Source organism: Canis lupus, chromosome 28 (genome assembly GCF_003254725.2).
Source record: "Canis lupus dingo isolate Sandy chromosome 28, ASM325472v2, whole genome shotgun sequence".
NCBI lineage: Eukaryota > Metazoa > Chordata > Mammalia > Carnivora > Canidae > Canis > Canis lupus.
This window is the reverse complement of record NC_064270.1, coordinates 858,105-875,204: the sequence shown is the minus strand read 5'-3', so window position 1 is coordinate 875,204 and position 17,100 is coordinate 858,105. Positions and strand designations below refer to the sequence as shown.

The 17,100-nt window shown below is 39.5% G+C and overlaps 1 protein-coding gene across 9 annotated transcripts in view; it reads right to left on the bottom strand.

Annotated features, from left to right (window-relative positions):
- Positions 1-17,100, bottom strand: part of WDFY4 (WDFY family member 4) — a 285,745-nt gene that overhangs the window by 97,544 nt on the left and 171,101 nt on the right. For all 9 annotated transcript variants that reach the window (XR_004810035.2, XR_004810033.2, XR_004810034.2 and 6 more), the window contains 4 exons: positions 12,554-12,631; positions 6,727-6,933; positions 5,169-5,220; positions 2,400-2,566 (listed from right to left, as the gene is read on the bottom strand). Coding sequence is in view for 6 of the 9 variants with exons in the window: in XM_025466322.3 (XP_025322107.1) it covers positions 2,400-2,566; positions 5,169-5,220; positions 6,727-6,933; positions 12,554-12,631 (504 nt within the window). In the remaining 3 variants the exon portion in view is untranslated. The remainder of the gene's footprint in view (positions 1-2,399; positions 2,567-5,168; positions 5,221-6,726; positions 6,934-12,553; positions 12,632-17,100) is intronic.

The window sequence follows — 17,100 nt, the reverse complement described above, 5'->3', positions numbered from 1 at the left end:
ACCAGAGCCCAATAGTACCTCTTCCTTACGAACCCGTGAAACTGAAAATGTCTCCAGACATTGGCAAATGTTTCCTGGGGGAAAAGCTGGTGGCTGTTGAGAATCACAGCTTTATATAATCCTTTATGGGATTAAGGCAAAGAAAAGTTTTTATAGAAAGAAAGCATTAATCTCCTCGCTGTTTTTCAATTGACTACACATTTACTGAATAGCCATTTCTCAGATGAGCACAATACTGTATTGATCCATCAAAACTTTATCAGCTATTAGTCTTCAGCAGTTGGATAATGTAAATGCATATATACATGCATATGAGTGTATACATTTATATATGTTTTGATTTCCATTTTTTGAAATCTTACAGAGTAGACATACGTTACTTCTGTAATCAAAATAAAATGAACATGAATTTAACAAATCTTCATTCTTCAGTGTTTATTGAATGTGTACTCCAGGCACACCTGAAGTTAGGTAGCCAGCAGTTCCTCTGTTAAGGAGCACCAGTGCAGTGAGAGAGGAAGACAGGTAAAGTGGGCAAGGTTAGTCTGTGTGCCAGGAGCAAGGGTGGGGGGTGATGCAGGGGGCAATGGTGATTGCAGGTACTCCGGGTCTCAGAGTGGGAGGCAATAAGATTGGCTTCAGAGAGTCACCAGCCAAGGCAGTACAGGTAGATAAACCAGGATGAGCAAAGTCATGATAATGAGATGTGAGAAGGACTACAAAATGTGCTCTGCCTGGAAGCTTTGAGTTAAGCAGGTATAGGAAGGATGATGTTGTTACAAGACTTCATTGGTTCAACTGTGACCCCAGTCCAAGATCAGCTAAGAAACTTGATAAAAATGCTTCAGTAGACCATTTGGCAATGCACTTCAAGCTGGCCTCCTTCTATTCAACCCCTGCAAGGAGCAAACCCCAGCTTAACACTCCTGGGAGTCTCTGCAAGGAACCTAGCCCTGGAAAGGACATGCTTTATTTCTGCACCTGCTAATGCCCCTCACAGGCCCTCTGATTTCATCACCTGCTCCTGGAAATCCAGTCTGCTTACTTGGTGGCCCCTAGTTCAGATGCACTCTCATCCACCAGACTAGTCCTCAGCTCTCACACATTCATCTCTGTGTAGTCCCTGTATGGCCCCTGGCCACATCCTGCCCACTCCTCTGTTCTGCTGGCACATCTCCTTCACTCACATTGTGAACAGAAGAGTTGATGGGTGAGACTCAGAGGGCCTTAAACCACCCCACCTTTAGCAAGGGAAGAGAGTTTGTCTTTAATGGGCTACGTCACATGTGCACAGCTCTGAGCTAGTAGTCTCTCTGCTTCCACTATCCTATGTAAGTCCTGTAACAATTTTGTGAAATGATTGCTCTACACTCCATATTAAAGGTAAGAAATATTGAGGCTCACAGAGGTTAGGTAACACACAATTTAGTGTGTTGCCAAGTTGGGATTTGAGCTCAGGTCTGTTTTACTCTAGGGCATAAGCTTCATCTTTCATACCTTTCTTAGATTTGGTTAAGATGGGTCCTCCCCTAGGTCCATACGTTAGGGATTCCTCCAGCCCCTGTTCAGTCACACCAAGGAGCCAGACCGGGGGCGGGGGGGTCCTCCAACCCCACTCTAGGTGTCCTAGGCTGCAGACTCCCCTGCTAATTGTCCTTGCTCTTTGGCCCATGCACTCATTTTCTCCAGGTCCACCCTGCTGAGGGCTGATGGTGCCACAAGTGTGCACACCCCTAGGCCTGAGTGATGGCCCAGGAGAGGCTGGTGGCAGGGTGAGCAGTCTAGGCACAGCTTGGACTTGGGGGCTGAGTGTCCAAACACATTCACATTCACTGCAAGATGGATCCCTCAAAGTGGTCAGATTGCAGGCAGGGGGCCAAAGTACCAAACAATAAAATTGAGAATTCTAATCTGAAACTGGTCCTCCAGGGATTATAAAGGTCAGTGTTGGTGGGGCTCTGGGTGGCTCAGTGGTTCAGCATCTGCCTTCTGCTCAGGGCATGATCCCAGAACACCAGGATTGAGCCTCACATAGGGCTCCCCTCGAGGAGCCTGCCTCTCCCTCTGCCTATGTCTCTGCCTCTCTCTCTCTCTCTCTGCGTCTTTCATGAACAAATATATAAAATCTTTAAAAATAAATAGACAAAGGTCAGTGTTGGAAGTTAGAGCATATTTCATAACAGCTTGTTAGCTTGAGTTATATCTTTTAAATATCTTGAGGCAAGGTGTGCCAGCTTCCATTTGTGCCCTTGCACTGGACTCACAAGTTTAGAAGCATGCCTGTTCTTGCTCACTGAAATTTTTTTTACAGTGAAGAGAGTTCTCATCTCCCACATGAATGAAGAAAGTTTGATCTCACTTGATAATCGTTAAAGAGTACTTGTGATGGGCTGTATTACCTTTTCATGATCGAGGAGCTCTTGTAAAATAACTTGTCTTTCCTGACACAGTTCCAAGAAATCTTCAGAGTGCAGACTTTCATGTAAGGCAGGGAAGAAGGTCAGCTGGGTGCAGTCCACTGCCACCTCATCTCTCCTGCTCTCGGCTTCCTCTGGTGTCAGCTCATCTACAGCAGCATAAAGGGAACACACGTTTTTGGCATGAGCCACCTGACCTCACGAGGGATGGTACACAACCTGGGTCTGAGTCACTGAGAGAAACTGCAAAGTTTCAGGGCAGAGGTGAGTGGTGTGGATCTCAGCACTCTCTTCACTGTGTCTGAAAGTGGACACCACCCATTTAACCCTCTGGTGTGGTCATCACACCATTAGGCTGATCCACTCTGGAAAACTTGGCTGCTCTATAGCTCTAGAGTGGCCACAGGGCAACAATTCAAAATTTACCCTCATTAATCAGTAGAGCAATTCACTTTATTCATTCTTTTAAAGGAATGAGGTGTTTTTTTTTCTAATTATGGAAACACTATGATCTTAGTGTTAAAAAAAAAAAACACTTGGAAAACCCATGAAATTATGAGAATAAATTTAAAATGTTTGAGAAGTAAAACAAGTATCCCTCACTCACCCAGAGATACCGCTTAATAACAACAAATTGGGTGTAGTAAGCACTTTCCTGTGCTGGATGCTTTTGATGACATTTTTTCATCTACTCTATTGGGCTGTAGATTCTATTTCAACCTCCCTTCACAATCGGGGAAAAGTGGAATAGGCTAATTACTTTGTTTATGGTTATAGGGTCACCAAGATTGAGAGGTCAAATCTGAACCAAGTCTGTCTTCCTTATTCACAACTTGGGTTCTTTACTTCTAGTATATTTTCCAGACGTATATGTATATGCACACACACACATACACACACACACACACACGTGATTTTTTGACATAAGAATTGTATTGCATTTATAGTTTTTCTCTTCTGGAATTTTTTTGAGATTATGAGTACTTTAATTTCCATTAAAAGTTCTTTGAACTCACCTAAAACAGCTGTATAATATCTGTTGTGTGACTCTTTCATAATCACCTAATCCATCTCCAATCTTTCAGAGGCACATCGGTTTCTATTTCTACCATGGATGCCCTGTGCTATGATCATGCGTGTGTACACCTAGACTTATTTCCCAAGCATGTACTCCTGGACATCGACATTTGGGTGCCAGCTGAGCACAGACCTACACGATTTCTGGATCCTGCTCCCCTGCTGTGTCCACCTGTCTAGAGCAGGCATACAGCACAGGACAGCAAAGTTGAGGGGTTACAGGCCATTTTCTTCAAGCTCATCTGTTTGAGTTCCTCCCCACCTGACAGTCCCCGAACTGGATGAATGAAAGAGTCTGCTGCTTACAGCAATAGCCACCATAAGCTTTTCCCCATGCAGGGAGAGCACTGTATAGATACTGGCACCCAGGAGAGCACATGGGAGAACCATAAACCCTTTCTTCTTCTTTGCTGGATGAGCTCCCTACTGGGGTGGGGGTCTGCATATTGGGATGAGGGGACTCAGCAGCCCATGGCCATAGACCACATCAGCACATTTTCCATCACCAAAATCTCTGCAGACTCCCCCTCTGATCTCAGAGCTGTGGAGCTTGGGGTAAAAAGAAGAGAAGCAAATGGGCATTACAACATTATCCCAATTCCCATGCCACAGTGAGACCCCCAATTCAACCTAGGATCAGGACCCAGCACCATCCCTTTTGGACCCTGTTACTGCAGACTGGCAAGACAGCAAGCTCGATGCAAATCCAGTAGTCAGCCACTAAATGAGACAAGTTTCATCAGTGTTCGTTAGTTGTCATCTCACCTAACTCTGGGAAATGAACAAGGGGTAGAGGTAGGGGAGGTGGGTGGGGGGTTGGGGTGACTGGGTGACGGGCACTGAGGGGGGCACTTGGCGGGATGAGCACTGGGTGTTATGCTATATGTTGGCAAATTGAACTTCAACAAAAAAAATAAATTTTTTTAAAAAAAGGAAGTTGTCACCTGGTTAAGGATATGACACTAGCTGCACCTCAGTAGACAATGAAACTCCCAGACATGGAGTGTTTGAAGCAAAAGGCAGGGTCTGGTAGAAATACAAAATCTGAAACAGAGTGTGTATGTCTGTGTGTATCTGCATGTCGTGCAAATGTGCGCACACGCGTATGTGTGCTTGGATGTATTCATGCCAAATAACCTTTGAAAATAAATCTGGATTTCCGCAAACTAGCTCAACCAAATTCCTCCATGAGAATTATACAAATAAAGTAGGTATAAATATCAAAAATGATTCAAAGTATTCATTTTAGTTTGGGAATTAATGGCAATTGTAGCTGTCATTTTTATAATTAGAATTCAATGTAAAAAGCACTAAATATCTCTTACTCATTTTTACTTTAAAGTATTTTCTTATTTTCCTCCTATGTGTTTTGGGTCACAAACTGAACATGTATTTTTATTACTTGGAGACACTTTTAATGTCTCCCTGACATAGCAAACTGACATGATAAAATTCTTATTGTGACAACCTTAACATAAAATTCTTCACCTAACAGAATTCAAGGTCTGGAAGAGGTTCCTCCTCATCCTGGAGCATACAGTAATGAAAAGAGTCTTAGCACTGCCTGCTTTACATTGGCAGCATTTTCTCCTCTGAAATACTAATTCATATTAAATAAAACCAAGACGTAATTTAATTACTAATGAAAAATAGGTAAACTAATAAACGGAATACCTTGTTTCTCAACATTTGTTTTGGAAACACTGCCATTTCTGTATTGGTTTTCCTGAAATAAAACCAGAGAAAAGAGAAATGAAATCCTGAAGACTATTGCTATGCCTCCCACTCCATTACATGGACCCACAAACATGCACACATGCATGTGACTCTCTCGAATTATTCATATACTACAGTCTTAGATGCAAGAAGGGAGGCATGCTAAATCCTAAAGGACCACAATAAAATGCAAGTATTCATGGTCCCGAGTCAAAGGAGAAAAAACCCACAATTTTCCATTAAGTAGGACTTCCAGTAATTACCAAAATGGCACTGAATAGCATCCCGGATGTCTGTGGGATGGGCCACCCTGGAGAGGGGACCAGGCACAGGATCTGGGGCTGGGCAGCCCAGGAGACAGAGACCAAGTTTCAGAGCCAGTCTTTGGCTTTGTCACTAGCACAGAGGGCAGGATAATTATTTTTCCTGACTTCACTTCTTAAGAAATGTATTAAGGGAAAAATACTACATAAAACCAGAGGTTTATTGACAGTACATTAAAAATTCAAGTGTCTACTGGATAAATGAAATATAATTTTTTCATTAAGTTTTATACAGGATTTAAAGTGGATAAAAGATCCTGAGGTTATAGACTAGAGAACAAACCCAACATTGTATCTCAGGATGAATGTGAAAGGAAATGTCTTGCATTCCAGTATTTGCAAGCCCCCTTCTAGAATATCTTAAATCAGAATTGTTCAATGAGGACGTGAAAGAACTATTAACAGATTTTTCTATAACCACTCCTAATCCAACTGGTTCCTCATTCTTTAAAAGGCAGTACTGTCAGTTTGATGACAGAGAGTTCAAACTTCATTACAGCAAACTCCCAGGGACTACCTCGATAGATTCTGTTGCTTGGCAATCCAATAGAGCCTCAGTGTTGTTTGGGTTACATGGGTCATGGGCTCAAGCTTTCAGAAATAGCTGACAAATAATTTGTGCAAACAGATAATGGCCATCACTGGCTCTTTCAAAACACTGATGTCCAGGGCAGCCTGGGTGGCTCAGTGGTTTAGCGCTGCTTTCAACTCAGGGCATGATCCTGGAGACCCGGAATCGAGTCCCATGTCGGGCTCCCTGCATGGAGCCTGCTTCTCCCTCTGCCTGTCTTTATCTCTGTGTGTCTCATGAATGAATAAATTAAACCACTGATGTCCAGATTATCCCACTGGACTTTTGTGGATGTCAATGTGGCACTGGGTTAGTGGTGTTGATATGAACCACTCTGCTATTCATTCATTCGCTCATGTGCTCATTTACTCAGGCTGTAGTTAGAGCACTCTTTCTATGTACCTGTGAGAATGAGCGATTCTTTTCTTTTGTTAAGTGGCATTGAGAATAAATTACAGCACTCTTACCTTTAACTGTGCCCATGATCTCTCCTGCTTGCCCATGCCCAAGCATTCCTAAAGCACTCCTGTTGTAAACAGCATGAAAAGGAAAAGCAAAGGAGAGACTTCCCTGCACATTTCCTTCCTGGAAGTATCATTGTTTTGCTCCATCTAAGTCTTACCTTGAACCTTTCTGGACTCAGGGCCTCCAGCGGAGACAAACGTCTGACACGTTTCCTCATGCGAGCTGGTCCTTCTCTCCAGTCTAGTTCCCACCTGGAACAAAGTGTGGCTTCCGCCGTTTGGCCCCACAAGCCCAGCTCCCCAAAAAGCTGCTCCTGAATCCTGGCCCAGGCGTTGGCTGCCTTGATGTTGTCACATCTCCGTCTCTGGGAAGCAGAAGTACAGGATCACTCCCAGACATATTTCCTCATGGGCTTGGCCCCAGACTTCTGGGTATGAGCAGATCAAACCCTCTTAATTGTTCAAGAAAAATAACCCCTCACAGGTGGTCCTGAGCACCCTGAGTGTGGGTAGTATACTCTCTGGAGCTAGGACAGGCTAGGAGAAGAAATCAGTTTTTCGGCTTCGAGACCATTTAATCCAGGTTAGAGAAGGAGAAAAACATCTGCCCTTTGGCCTTCAGAGCCATGTGACTGCTGGGTTCTGTGCAGAGCACAGCTAGTCCCAAAGGTCCTGGCACTATTCATCAGAGTAGATTGGACAGCTATTTTATAAATGGAACACAGAATCTCACCATAGCCCCTACCCTTCAAAATGGACAAGGAATTTTACCACAGCCCCTACCCTTCAAAAATGATGCTGAAGATTCTTCTTTCAGTGTCTGAACTGGAGGTGTGGGGGATTAGCAGATCTGCCAATAATTGGTAGATCTGAACAAATTATTCCTACCTCTGGACCTCAGATTCTCCATTCTCTAATTTAAATGAGAAGTTTGGCCTAGATATTGTCTAAGAGTCTTTCAAATCCTAATACAATAGAACTCTAGAATGCTGAAGAATCCTAGAATGTTCATAGAAGCTAAAACCTTTGATATTACTGAAAATAATCCCTTACTTATGAAATCTTCATAGTTTGCATATGTGGCACTTGACTATCACATCTGCTGCTAGAGTGTAATTCAACCTTCTATAAAATACACCCCGAAAAGGCTTTTGTATGGCACACACTGAAATATTCTACATCACCTGATAAGGGAACTTTGACACCTCTCAGTTATGACAGGGGAATTGGCTTTGTCTGTGGCGTAGACTTTTGCATTTATCTAAATACTTCATGGTATTTGCCCTAACTTCTGATTTTAAATTTTCAGAATACTATCTCATCAATTTAACATAAAGAGAAAAAAATCATTATCATGCATTAGGGCCGAGCCCCTTACCTGCTGTATTTCATTTCTTCTACCCAGTGGTACCTTGAGTGAAACTTGAAACTTGTAAAGAATTTCTATTATCTTCATAAAGAAATCAAATCTGGAACAGGAGAAGTGATTTCTCCAAGGACCACCAGGTGATGGAACTGAGATTCAAACCCAGTCCATCTGATTCCAAAGCCTCCACTTAAGCCTGCTTGCTAGATTCCTTTCCTGAAGGCCTTGTGTCATTCTTTTAATTCATGATTTCTGATGCTATGACTTTGAAGATTGGCATGACAGATTAGAGCCAGGCCCTGTAAATCGGGCCATTTGGAACAGGCAAATCATTTTTGGAATTTGAAGACTCCCATGAAAATATAACAGAAGGGTGCCTGGGTGGTTCAGTCAGTTAAGTGTCTAACCTTCGGCTCCGGTCTGAGCTCAAAGTCCTGGGATCAAGCTCTATGTTGGGCTCCCTGCTCAGCAGGGAGTCTGCTTCTCCTTCTCCCTGATTGATGCCCCCACCCTCCACTCATGCTCTCTCTCTCAAATAAATAAATAAAATATTTCAAAAAGAAAGAAAATATAACAGCCAATACAGTGCTTAGTCCATGGTCTTTGGCATCAGATGAACCTGGGTTGTCATCATGTTTCTGCTATTCCCTAGTGTCTAGTGTAAAGGGGCTTCAGCTTCCTCATCAAATGTGGTTAATAATACTATAAAAATAATAAAACCATGAGTTTATGTAAGGATTAAATAATACAATATTTTCAAGAGTTTTATATGATGACTTGCTTGGCATAAACAGTATTATTACTGTGAATAAAGCAAATCCTATTTCAAAGCAAGATAATTTTTTTCTCCATAGTTCTTAAATATAGATCCAAAACAATTACAACGTTTTACATAATACTCCAATTGGATAATCAGGAAGTCCACAAAAATAATGTCTGTCCATGGCCTTTTATAGGGATTAGGTAATATGAAATGAATACTCATTTGAAGAAAATATTTCAGCTCCCTGGAGATTGTCACTGGGTTTGGAATAACATATAGAGCTTCACAGAGGATGAAGATTCCCAAACTTCAGATTGTCCGCCCTGGGCTTAAAATTAGTCCTTTAATTTTACCCCCAAGGATCTGCCTATGCACCTGGGGATTCACATTCCCCAAGTCTTCATCACAAGGCAAATAATTTGTCTTGAATATCTGTGGCCAGACAGACGTGTGTCAGTGGTGAGACTCCTCAGAGAGGAGTGATTGTTTAGTGCATGATAGAAAGCTACAAGTGGTCCCGGGACAGAGGACATGGGATGACCAGACAGCAAAGTCCTGAGTCCCCACACCTGCAAAGTGCACTGTGATGCCCATGTTTCTGTACCAGGTAAGGTCTTCTTGAAGCTTGAATCATGATTGGAATTGAACACCAATACAAAAATAAATTTATAAAAAAAAATAAAAATAAAAAAAATAAAGCTCTTGTTTCTTTGGGAAAAAAAAATCATGACTGGGCCAAATGCCACACCAGAGACTCAGAGGCAGGGTTCCTGGTATGTTAGAGGTAACTGTAATTGGAGCTGAATGGAAACATTTGGGTAGCATCAATGAGCTTTTCCTCTGGGCAACCAGCCCTTCCCTGCTTTTGGTCTTTTGTGCTTTGGAGGGATTGATCCCAGCCCTGGCTTCAGTTCTCAATGGCATTCAAGTTTGGCTAATATAAGTGGTGGAAGATGATTATAGGATGGGCCGTGAATGTGTGTGTGTGTGTGTGTGTGTGTGTGTCTGTGAAAGAGAAAGATTGAGAAGAGAGAAGGAGAAGGAGCAAACTGATTGCTTAGGACAGAGCTTGAATACTTGGATCTTGGAGCTTGAATACTGGTTCTTGAAGTTTGCTACTCCTAGATTTTTTAGTACCACATATCAGTTCATTTGCTGCCTACACCAGTTTGAGCTGAGTTTCTGATATTTGCATTTTGAAAAAGCTGTGACAGACACTTAATGGATATACAGAAACTAAGCAAGAAATGACAACAGTCTGTTGGCCCCTAAAGAACTCAAGAGTGTGACACTGTGAAAATGTATTGCCCCTTAAAAAAGCAGGGTGGTTGCTCCAGACCCCATTATCTCTGGCAGATGGTGATTACCTCTGCATTCCTTTAAATGTTGAAACAATCTGTCTTAAATATTTAAACACTTGGAAAGTGTCCTTATGGATTAGCCTCAAAATGCTGATTTTCTCAGAAATACATCAGTAAAACTCTACACAGCTTTCTCAAGTATTTTCTGAAACCCGTTCAGGCCCACTGCTGAAAATGAGCCAGGCCAATATTCTAGAAGGCTGGATACTCTCCTTCTCGGCTCAGAAAATTCCAGCAGAAACTTACAAAGTACCACAGACCACATCTCTCCTAGCCATAAGCAAATTTCCCAGACTCTTCCACCCATAAAAAGAGAAATGCTCACACTTTTGACTGGATGCTGATTTGGACATTTAGACAAACAACATCATCTGTCTTGAAATGGTGCAAGTGTGATAAGGATGCCATAAACACAGAATGCAATCTTAAACAATTCCTCTTATTTACCCCTCAATAGTAATGAATTTATTAGCCATATTGTTAGTCCTGAAAGAAGTCAGTGGATACAAATGGTGGGACACTGATGTGGAAGGGTCTGTCCAAGGGGCACCGATAATAAAATAAGCCAGCTAGACACCTATCATGCTGTACAGTGAAGTCAGCAATGTTGGGGTGGGGTAGATGCCCCTGATGAGGCCCTTCTCTAAACTAAGAGTGTTTAAGATCAGCTTGTGCTTCCAGAGAAACCAGAATGCCTCCTGATTGCCTTGACGGTATCATTTCCTATAGACACCCAAACTTCTGTTCCATCCCTGTCAAGTCTCATAAACTGCCCCCCATCCTTACAGAACAGCTGGAGAGGCTGTGTTGCTAACCTGTGTGTTTCTGGGGTACAGGTTGCACGTCTCATGAATCCCTAGTCCCAGGGCCATGTGTGGGCTCCTAGATGATTTTACATGGAAGGAGTTAGACCAGGTTACTTGGCTGGAGTTGATCAGATCCTATTTTGTTTCCTCGACATTTGGGTACCACTGCTCCACCCTTCCTTGGTCCTTCACCCACCCCAGGCATATGGTTCCTTTACCCTACTGTTCCCTTTATAGTAGAACATCCCAATATTGACCTCATCACCCTGCTTGTGGTTATTTCTTTACTGTTGGTACCTATACTGAGTTTTAAGAACATTCCAGGCACAGCAGTAGCATTATAATCTCTGCCTTTCCTATGCCTAGCATAGGCTTTGGAGCAGAGAAATCATAAAGTAAATAATATATTTAGCAAGGCTTTAATACTATATGTTGTGCTTTATTATTATTATTATTATTATTATTGTTATTAAAAGATTTAATTTATTCATGAGAGACAAAGCGAGAGCGAGAGAGAGAGAAGCAGAGACATAGGCAGAGGGAGAAGCAGGCTCCCCAAAGGGAGCCTGATGCAGGACTTGAACCAAAGGCAGATGCTCAACCACTGAACCACCCAGTGCTCTACTATTATTAGCAATCATCTTTTAACAACATTTTGTTAACAACAACACTGACTAAAGATGAACTTCTTAGCCATTCCATAACCACATGTATTCCCTGCCAGTCACTTCGAGGCACTCTACACTTGTTCTTTAATCTTCACAGTTAGGCAGTGTGATTTTGCTTTCGAGATGGGAACCCTGAGGTTCAGACTGCATGCCTGGGAAGGGGCAGATCTGAGACTCAGCTTGAGATCCCTGGCATGACAGACAGTGCTTTTTTACTCTAACTGTCCAGAAATCACACCTAGAGAACTGTTTTAAGTATCTAAGTCTGCCTTGATGAGTGGCAACCCCTTGCATTTAGGATAAAATGCAAAAGCCCTAAGGAGGTAGCAAGCCCTGTGTGCTCCAGTCCTGCCTTATCTTCACCCTTGTTCATTCCCAGCTCAGGTCACCCAGTCACTTTTTCCAGTTACTGGCAACATCCAGCTCTTTCCTGATTGGGACCTTCCCATATGTCCTCCCTTAGCCAAAGTACATTCTCAAAATACTTCAGCCTATTTTCCTCCTCCTACGGATCTCAACTTAATGGTCACTTTCTTGGAGGAGGCCTCTTGTCTGCCCAAGCAAATTCTCCCCACATCATAGTCTCATTGTACCTGTATTTTCCATGTCTCTTGCTCATCATAAGTAATAATGATCTACTTATTTGGGAAGTTATTTAATACATATCCCCCTCTAGAGGTAGAGTGAAGCTACCAGAGAGTGAGGCCCATGTCTGCTCTGTGTACAACTGTGCTCCTAGCTCATAGCACAGGGTCTGAGGCATCTGGGCTCTTGACACCTATTTACTAGTGGATGAGTGAGTAGATGAGAGGATAAACATGCTGCCAGTCTCTTCAGCTGCTGACAGTGTGGGGTCAAGTCCACTGCACAAGCCATCAAGTAGAACTGAATCGCTGCTGACCAGTTATTGACATAGTTACCTAGAACTTAAAGCAAAGGTCCTTCTGATTCTTTATTTCAGATTCAAGGCAAATTCCAGTTTTCTGTGCAGAGAAAAGAAAACCATGTACTGGTTTCTTACCTGTACATGATCTTTGTATAAAGATGCATATAGTTCCTGCCCTCTTCTTCTGTAGTTCTCGATACATGACACAAAATCCTGGAAAAGAGAGAAAAATAATAGCTTAATGACAGTTGTGATTTTAGATTAGAACTTCTGTGCTCTGACCATTTATCAGGGAAAGTAACAGTCACAAGCATTGTAGGTCAAATGAATCACAGCCTCATAAATAAAGACTTCACCCATGTTGACACCACACAAACACACACATACACACACATACGTCGATGGGTTGCTTCAACTTCCAGCTATGATGAGCTAGCTTACAACAGGCTAATCTTCCTTCCAAGAATAACTAGAAAAGCCATATTTGAATAATCTGCTTTAAGAAAGCAGAGAGCCTCCAAGAGAGCCAAAATTTAAGGAGTCAAGATCTTGGAGATAAGGAAAACTAAGATGTATCCAAAGCACAATATCTATTATTTTTTTGCTCCTGAGATATTTGCAAGTTTGCAAATAACACAAGATGTTGAGAAGCTGAGCAGAAAGTGATGGCTAAGAAGCAGAGAAACTTAACAGAGCTTTTGGTGTTTTCAGGTGCTAAGGAGACAAACATTGGAATTCAGGCTCACCAAGACAACTAGGCCATGAGGAATCAAGAGTCCAGAAATACGACACTAAAAAGGAGTAAGCCCAGCTTTCTGCACTGATACTCTCTCTTTAAGCAGCTGCTGATTCATAAGCAGTGTGATTTGTAGAAACCAAAGGTGTTGGGCTTTAAAGTGGACTCTGAAGGGCTGCACCATAGCAATAGAGGCAGATGGGAAATAGACCAGGTCTTACAAAGCTGAAACCCAACTTCCCATGAGCTCAGCCTCTAAGTACATTATGGTGATTCTGCCCCCACTCCAAATACATGCCAGAAGACAAAGAAGGTCCCTTCTGGAGAAGGATCACATCATCTGAAGCCTCTAATGGAGGATTCTCTCTAACAGAATTTTCATACGAAATGTTCAGTAGTCAAGCAGAAATTACTAGATGTGCCCATAAAAAGGGCCAACAGAAAAACATAATCAAAACATAACCACAGGTATCCAGATATTAGAGTTGTCACACATGAGCCATAAAATAATGCAAGAATATTGTCCCAAAATGCAATATGGAGCCTTTTGCAAGAGATATGGAATCTATGAAAAATAACTAGATAAAAATCCTAAATCTGTGAAATGAATTAATTAAAATTAGAAACTCCATAGATAAGTTTAACATCGGAGTGGATTCATCTGAACATAGGGTGAGTGAACTTGAAGAAATATTCTTGCTAACTATGATGAGGTAAAAGTATAGAAAATATCTAAGAGATAAATATAGTTAGATACATATGTAATATAGAGAAAACATTTAACATATGTGGATTGGTGTCTCAAAGGAGAAGAGATAAAGAATGAATCAGAAGCAATATCTGAAAATTTAATGAGAATCTTTCCAAATAGATGAAAGGCATTGAGCCACAGATTTGAGAAATTCTATAAACCTGAAACAAGCAAACAAAAAATACAAAGAAAACCACACATAAGCCCCTCATAATAAAACTGTAAAAAAAAGATTTAAAAATTTGAAAAGACAAAAAATATATTATCTTTAAAGAAGTGACAGTAAGAATGGTAGAGGCATTGAAACAATGAAACAACATTTTCAAATCATAGGAAAAAAATCTGACAAACTCAAAGTCTCTACCCAGTGAAAATACCTTTTGAAAATAAAGACAAACTAAAATATTTTCAGGTGAATAACACTGAGAGAATGTGTCTCTAGTAGAACTGCCCCAAGTGAAAGATAAAGGAGCTTTTTAGAATGAAAATGATTCCCTAAAAAAAAAAAAAAAAAAAAAAGAAAATGATTCCCTATTGAAGCCGGAATCTTTGGAATGAATGAAATACTATGGAAATGATAAACATATTAGTATATCTAAATGAATATTGGCTTTTGGAGAATAATATAGCAATAATAATAATAACTTATGGAATTTGAGAAATGAAGAATAAAAATATGTGAAAAAATAACAGAAGATGGGTGGGGTAAATTAAATAGTGTTTTAAGTTTCTTCAATTAGAAATTTGGAAAAAGGATCTAATTTACATTAGACTCTGATAAAGCAAATGTGAATGATGTAAGGTAACCCCTAAAAACATAATAAAAGAATATGTGACTTCCAGCTAATAGAAGGTAAGTATAATAATTTAAAATATTATGTAATACATTGGAAGAGAAAAAGAAAGGAATAAATAACAGATATAAAAACAGACAATTTTAAACAAGATGGATTTAAACTAAAGTTGTCATTAATTGCATTAAATGTAAATAGACTAAATGATTCAACTAAAAGATAAACAGAGTCATAGTGTATCAAAAAGTAAAACCTAGGTAAATGCTCTTACAAGAGACACTCCTTGAAAATAAGGACACAAGGAGTTGAAAGTAAAATGATAGTAAAAAAAATAATTGGACAAACACTAACCAAAAAAAGTCTGGTAAAGCTATACAAATGGCACTTGAAGTAGTCTTTAAAGCAATAATTATCATTAGGCATAAAGATGGATGTTTCAAAACAATAAAGGACAAATACACTAGGAAAGTATAACTTCTAAATGTGAAGCACTTAATAACATAGCTTCAAAATATATAACATATAGAATAACAACTAAAAGGAAAAACAAACAAGTCTACAATCATACAGGTAGATATTAACTCATAACTCAATAATTAATGATATAAGCTGACAAGAAAGATAGAAACATAGAATATTTAAAGAATATAGGAAGCAAACCTAATTTGATCAATTGTTTAAAAAATGCAGATAATCATATGATACAGAATGCACAAATGGAATCACTACTGAAACCTGCCACAGGGCAGAATATAAAGCAAATGTAAAATAATTTCAAATAACTGAAATTATATAGAATACACTTTTTGAACATAGTGGGATTAAGCCACAAGCAAATATATTTTTAAATCTCCAAATATTTAAAAATTAAGCAATAATATTTTAAGTAACCCATGGGCCAAAGAAATCAAAATGGAAGTTAGAAAATATTTCAGCATAAATGAAAATGAAAATATGACATAATAAAGCATCAGTGATAGAGCTAAAACTTTCTTGTGGGAATATATGTGATCATCAGTGGAATTATTAGAAAAAATAGGCATGTAAATTTTATATATATATATATATCAAGAAATTTGAAAAAAATTTAAACCCAAGGAAAATACATTTAAAATCTTCCCAGAAAGTCTAATAAGGAAAAAGGAAACAGGTAAAAATTACCAGGAGCAGGAACAGGAATGAGGAAATGAGACATCATTCTCAATTCTACAAACATTTAAAGAATCATCATGATAATTTTATGCTAATACATTTGAAATTTGGATGAACTAGACACATTCTCAGGAAAATATAACTTACAGAAATTAATACAAAAAGAAATAGAAAATCTGAATTGTGCAATGCCTATTACAGAAACTAAATCTAAATAAAACTTTTCCTACAAAGAAAATTTCAGGCTTGAGCATAAATAGTAGTAAGAGGATGGGACACAAAAGTTGAGGAAAACATTTTAATTGAAATCAGCAATATATAAAAGCATAATGTATCACCCCCAAATTAATACCAATCCTTCTTTGTTTTTCAAAAAAAAAAAAAATAGAAGATGGAATAATTCCAAACTCATTTTATGAGGTTAGCATCATCCTGATACCAAAGCCAGGTAGATACCACACAAAAAAAGAATACTATAGGCCAACATACCTGAGGAAAATTGATGCAAAAATCCACAATAAAATACTAGCAAACAGAATTCAACAGCACATTACAAGAAAAATACATTGTGACCAAGTGGGATTTTTCCGTAGGATGTAAGGATGATTTAACATCTGTAAATCAACCAAGATAGTATACCACACTAACTGAATGAAAGAGAAAAAAAAAAAAACACATGAGCATCTCAAAAGATAGAGAAAGTATCTGACAAACTTCAACATTTTTTCATGAAAAAAACTCTAAACAAAAGAATTAGAGAAGGAATTTACCTCAACACAAAAATGGCCCACAGCTAACATTATAATCAATGAGGAAAAGTGAAAATGTTCCCTCTAAGATCCAGCAGAAAGCAAAGATTTCCACTCTCACTTCTATTCAAATAATACTAGAAGTCCTAACCAGAGCAATTAAATAAATAAATAAATAAATAAATAGCATCCAAATCAGAAAGGAAAAAGTAAAATTATATCTGTTTGCAGATGATATAATCATATATGTAGAAAACTCTACAGACTCAAGCAAAAAAAAAAAACCTGTTAGAACTAATAAATGAATTCAGTAAACTTGTAGGATACAAAATCAACTTACAAAAATTAGTCATGTTTCTATAGAATTAATATTGTGAAAATGTCAATGTTACCCAGGGCAATGTACACGTTTAATGCAATCCCTGTCAAAGTACCATGGACTTTCTTCAGAGAGTTAGAACAAATTATTTTAAGATTTGTGTGGAATCAAAAAAGACCCC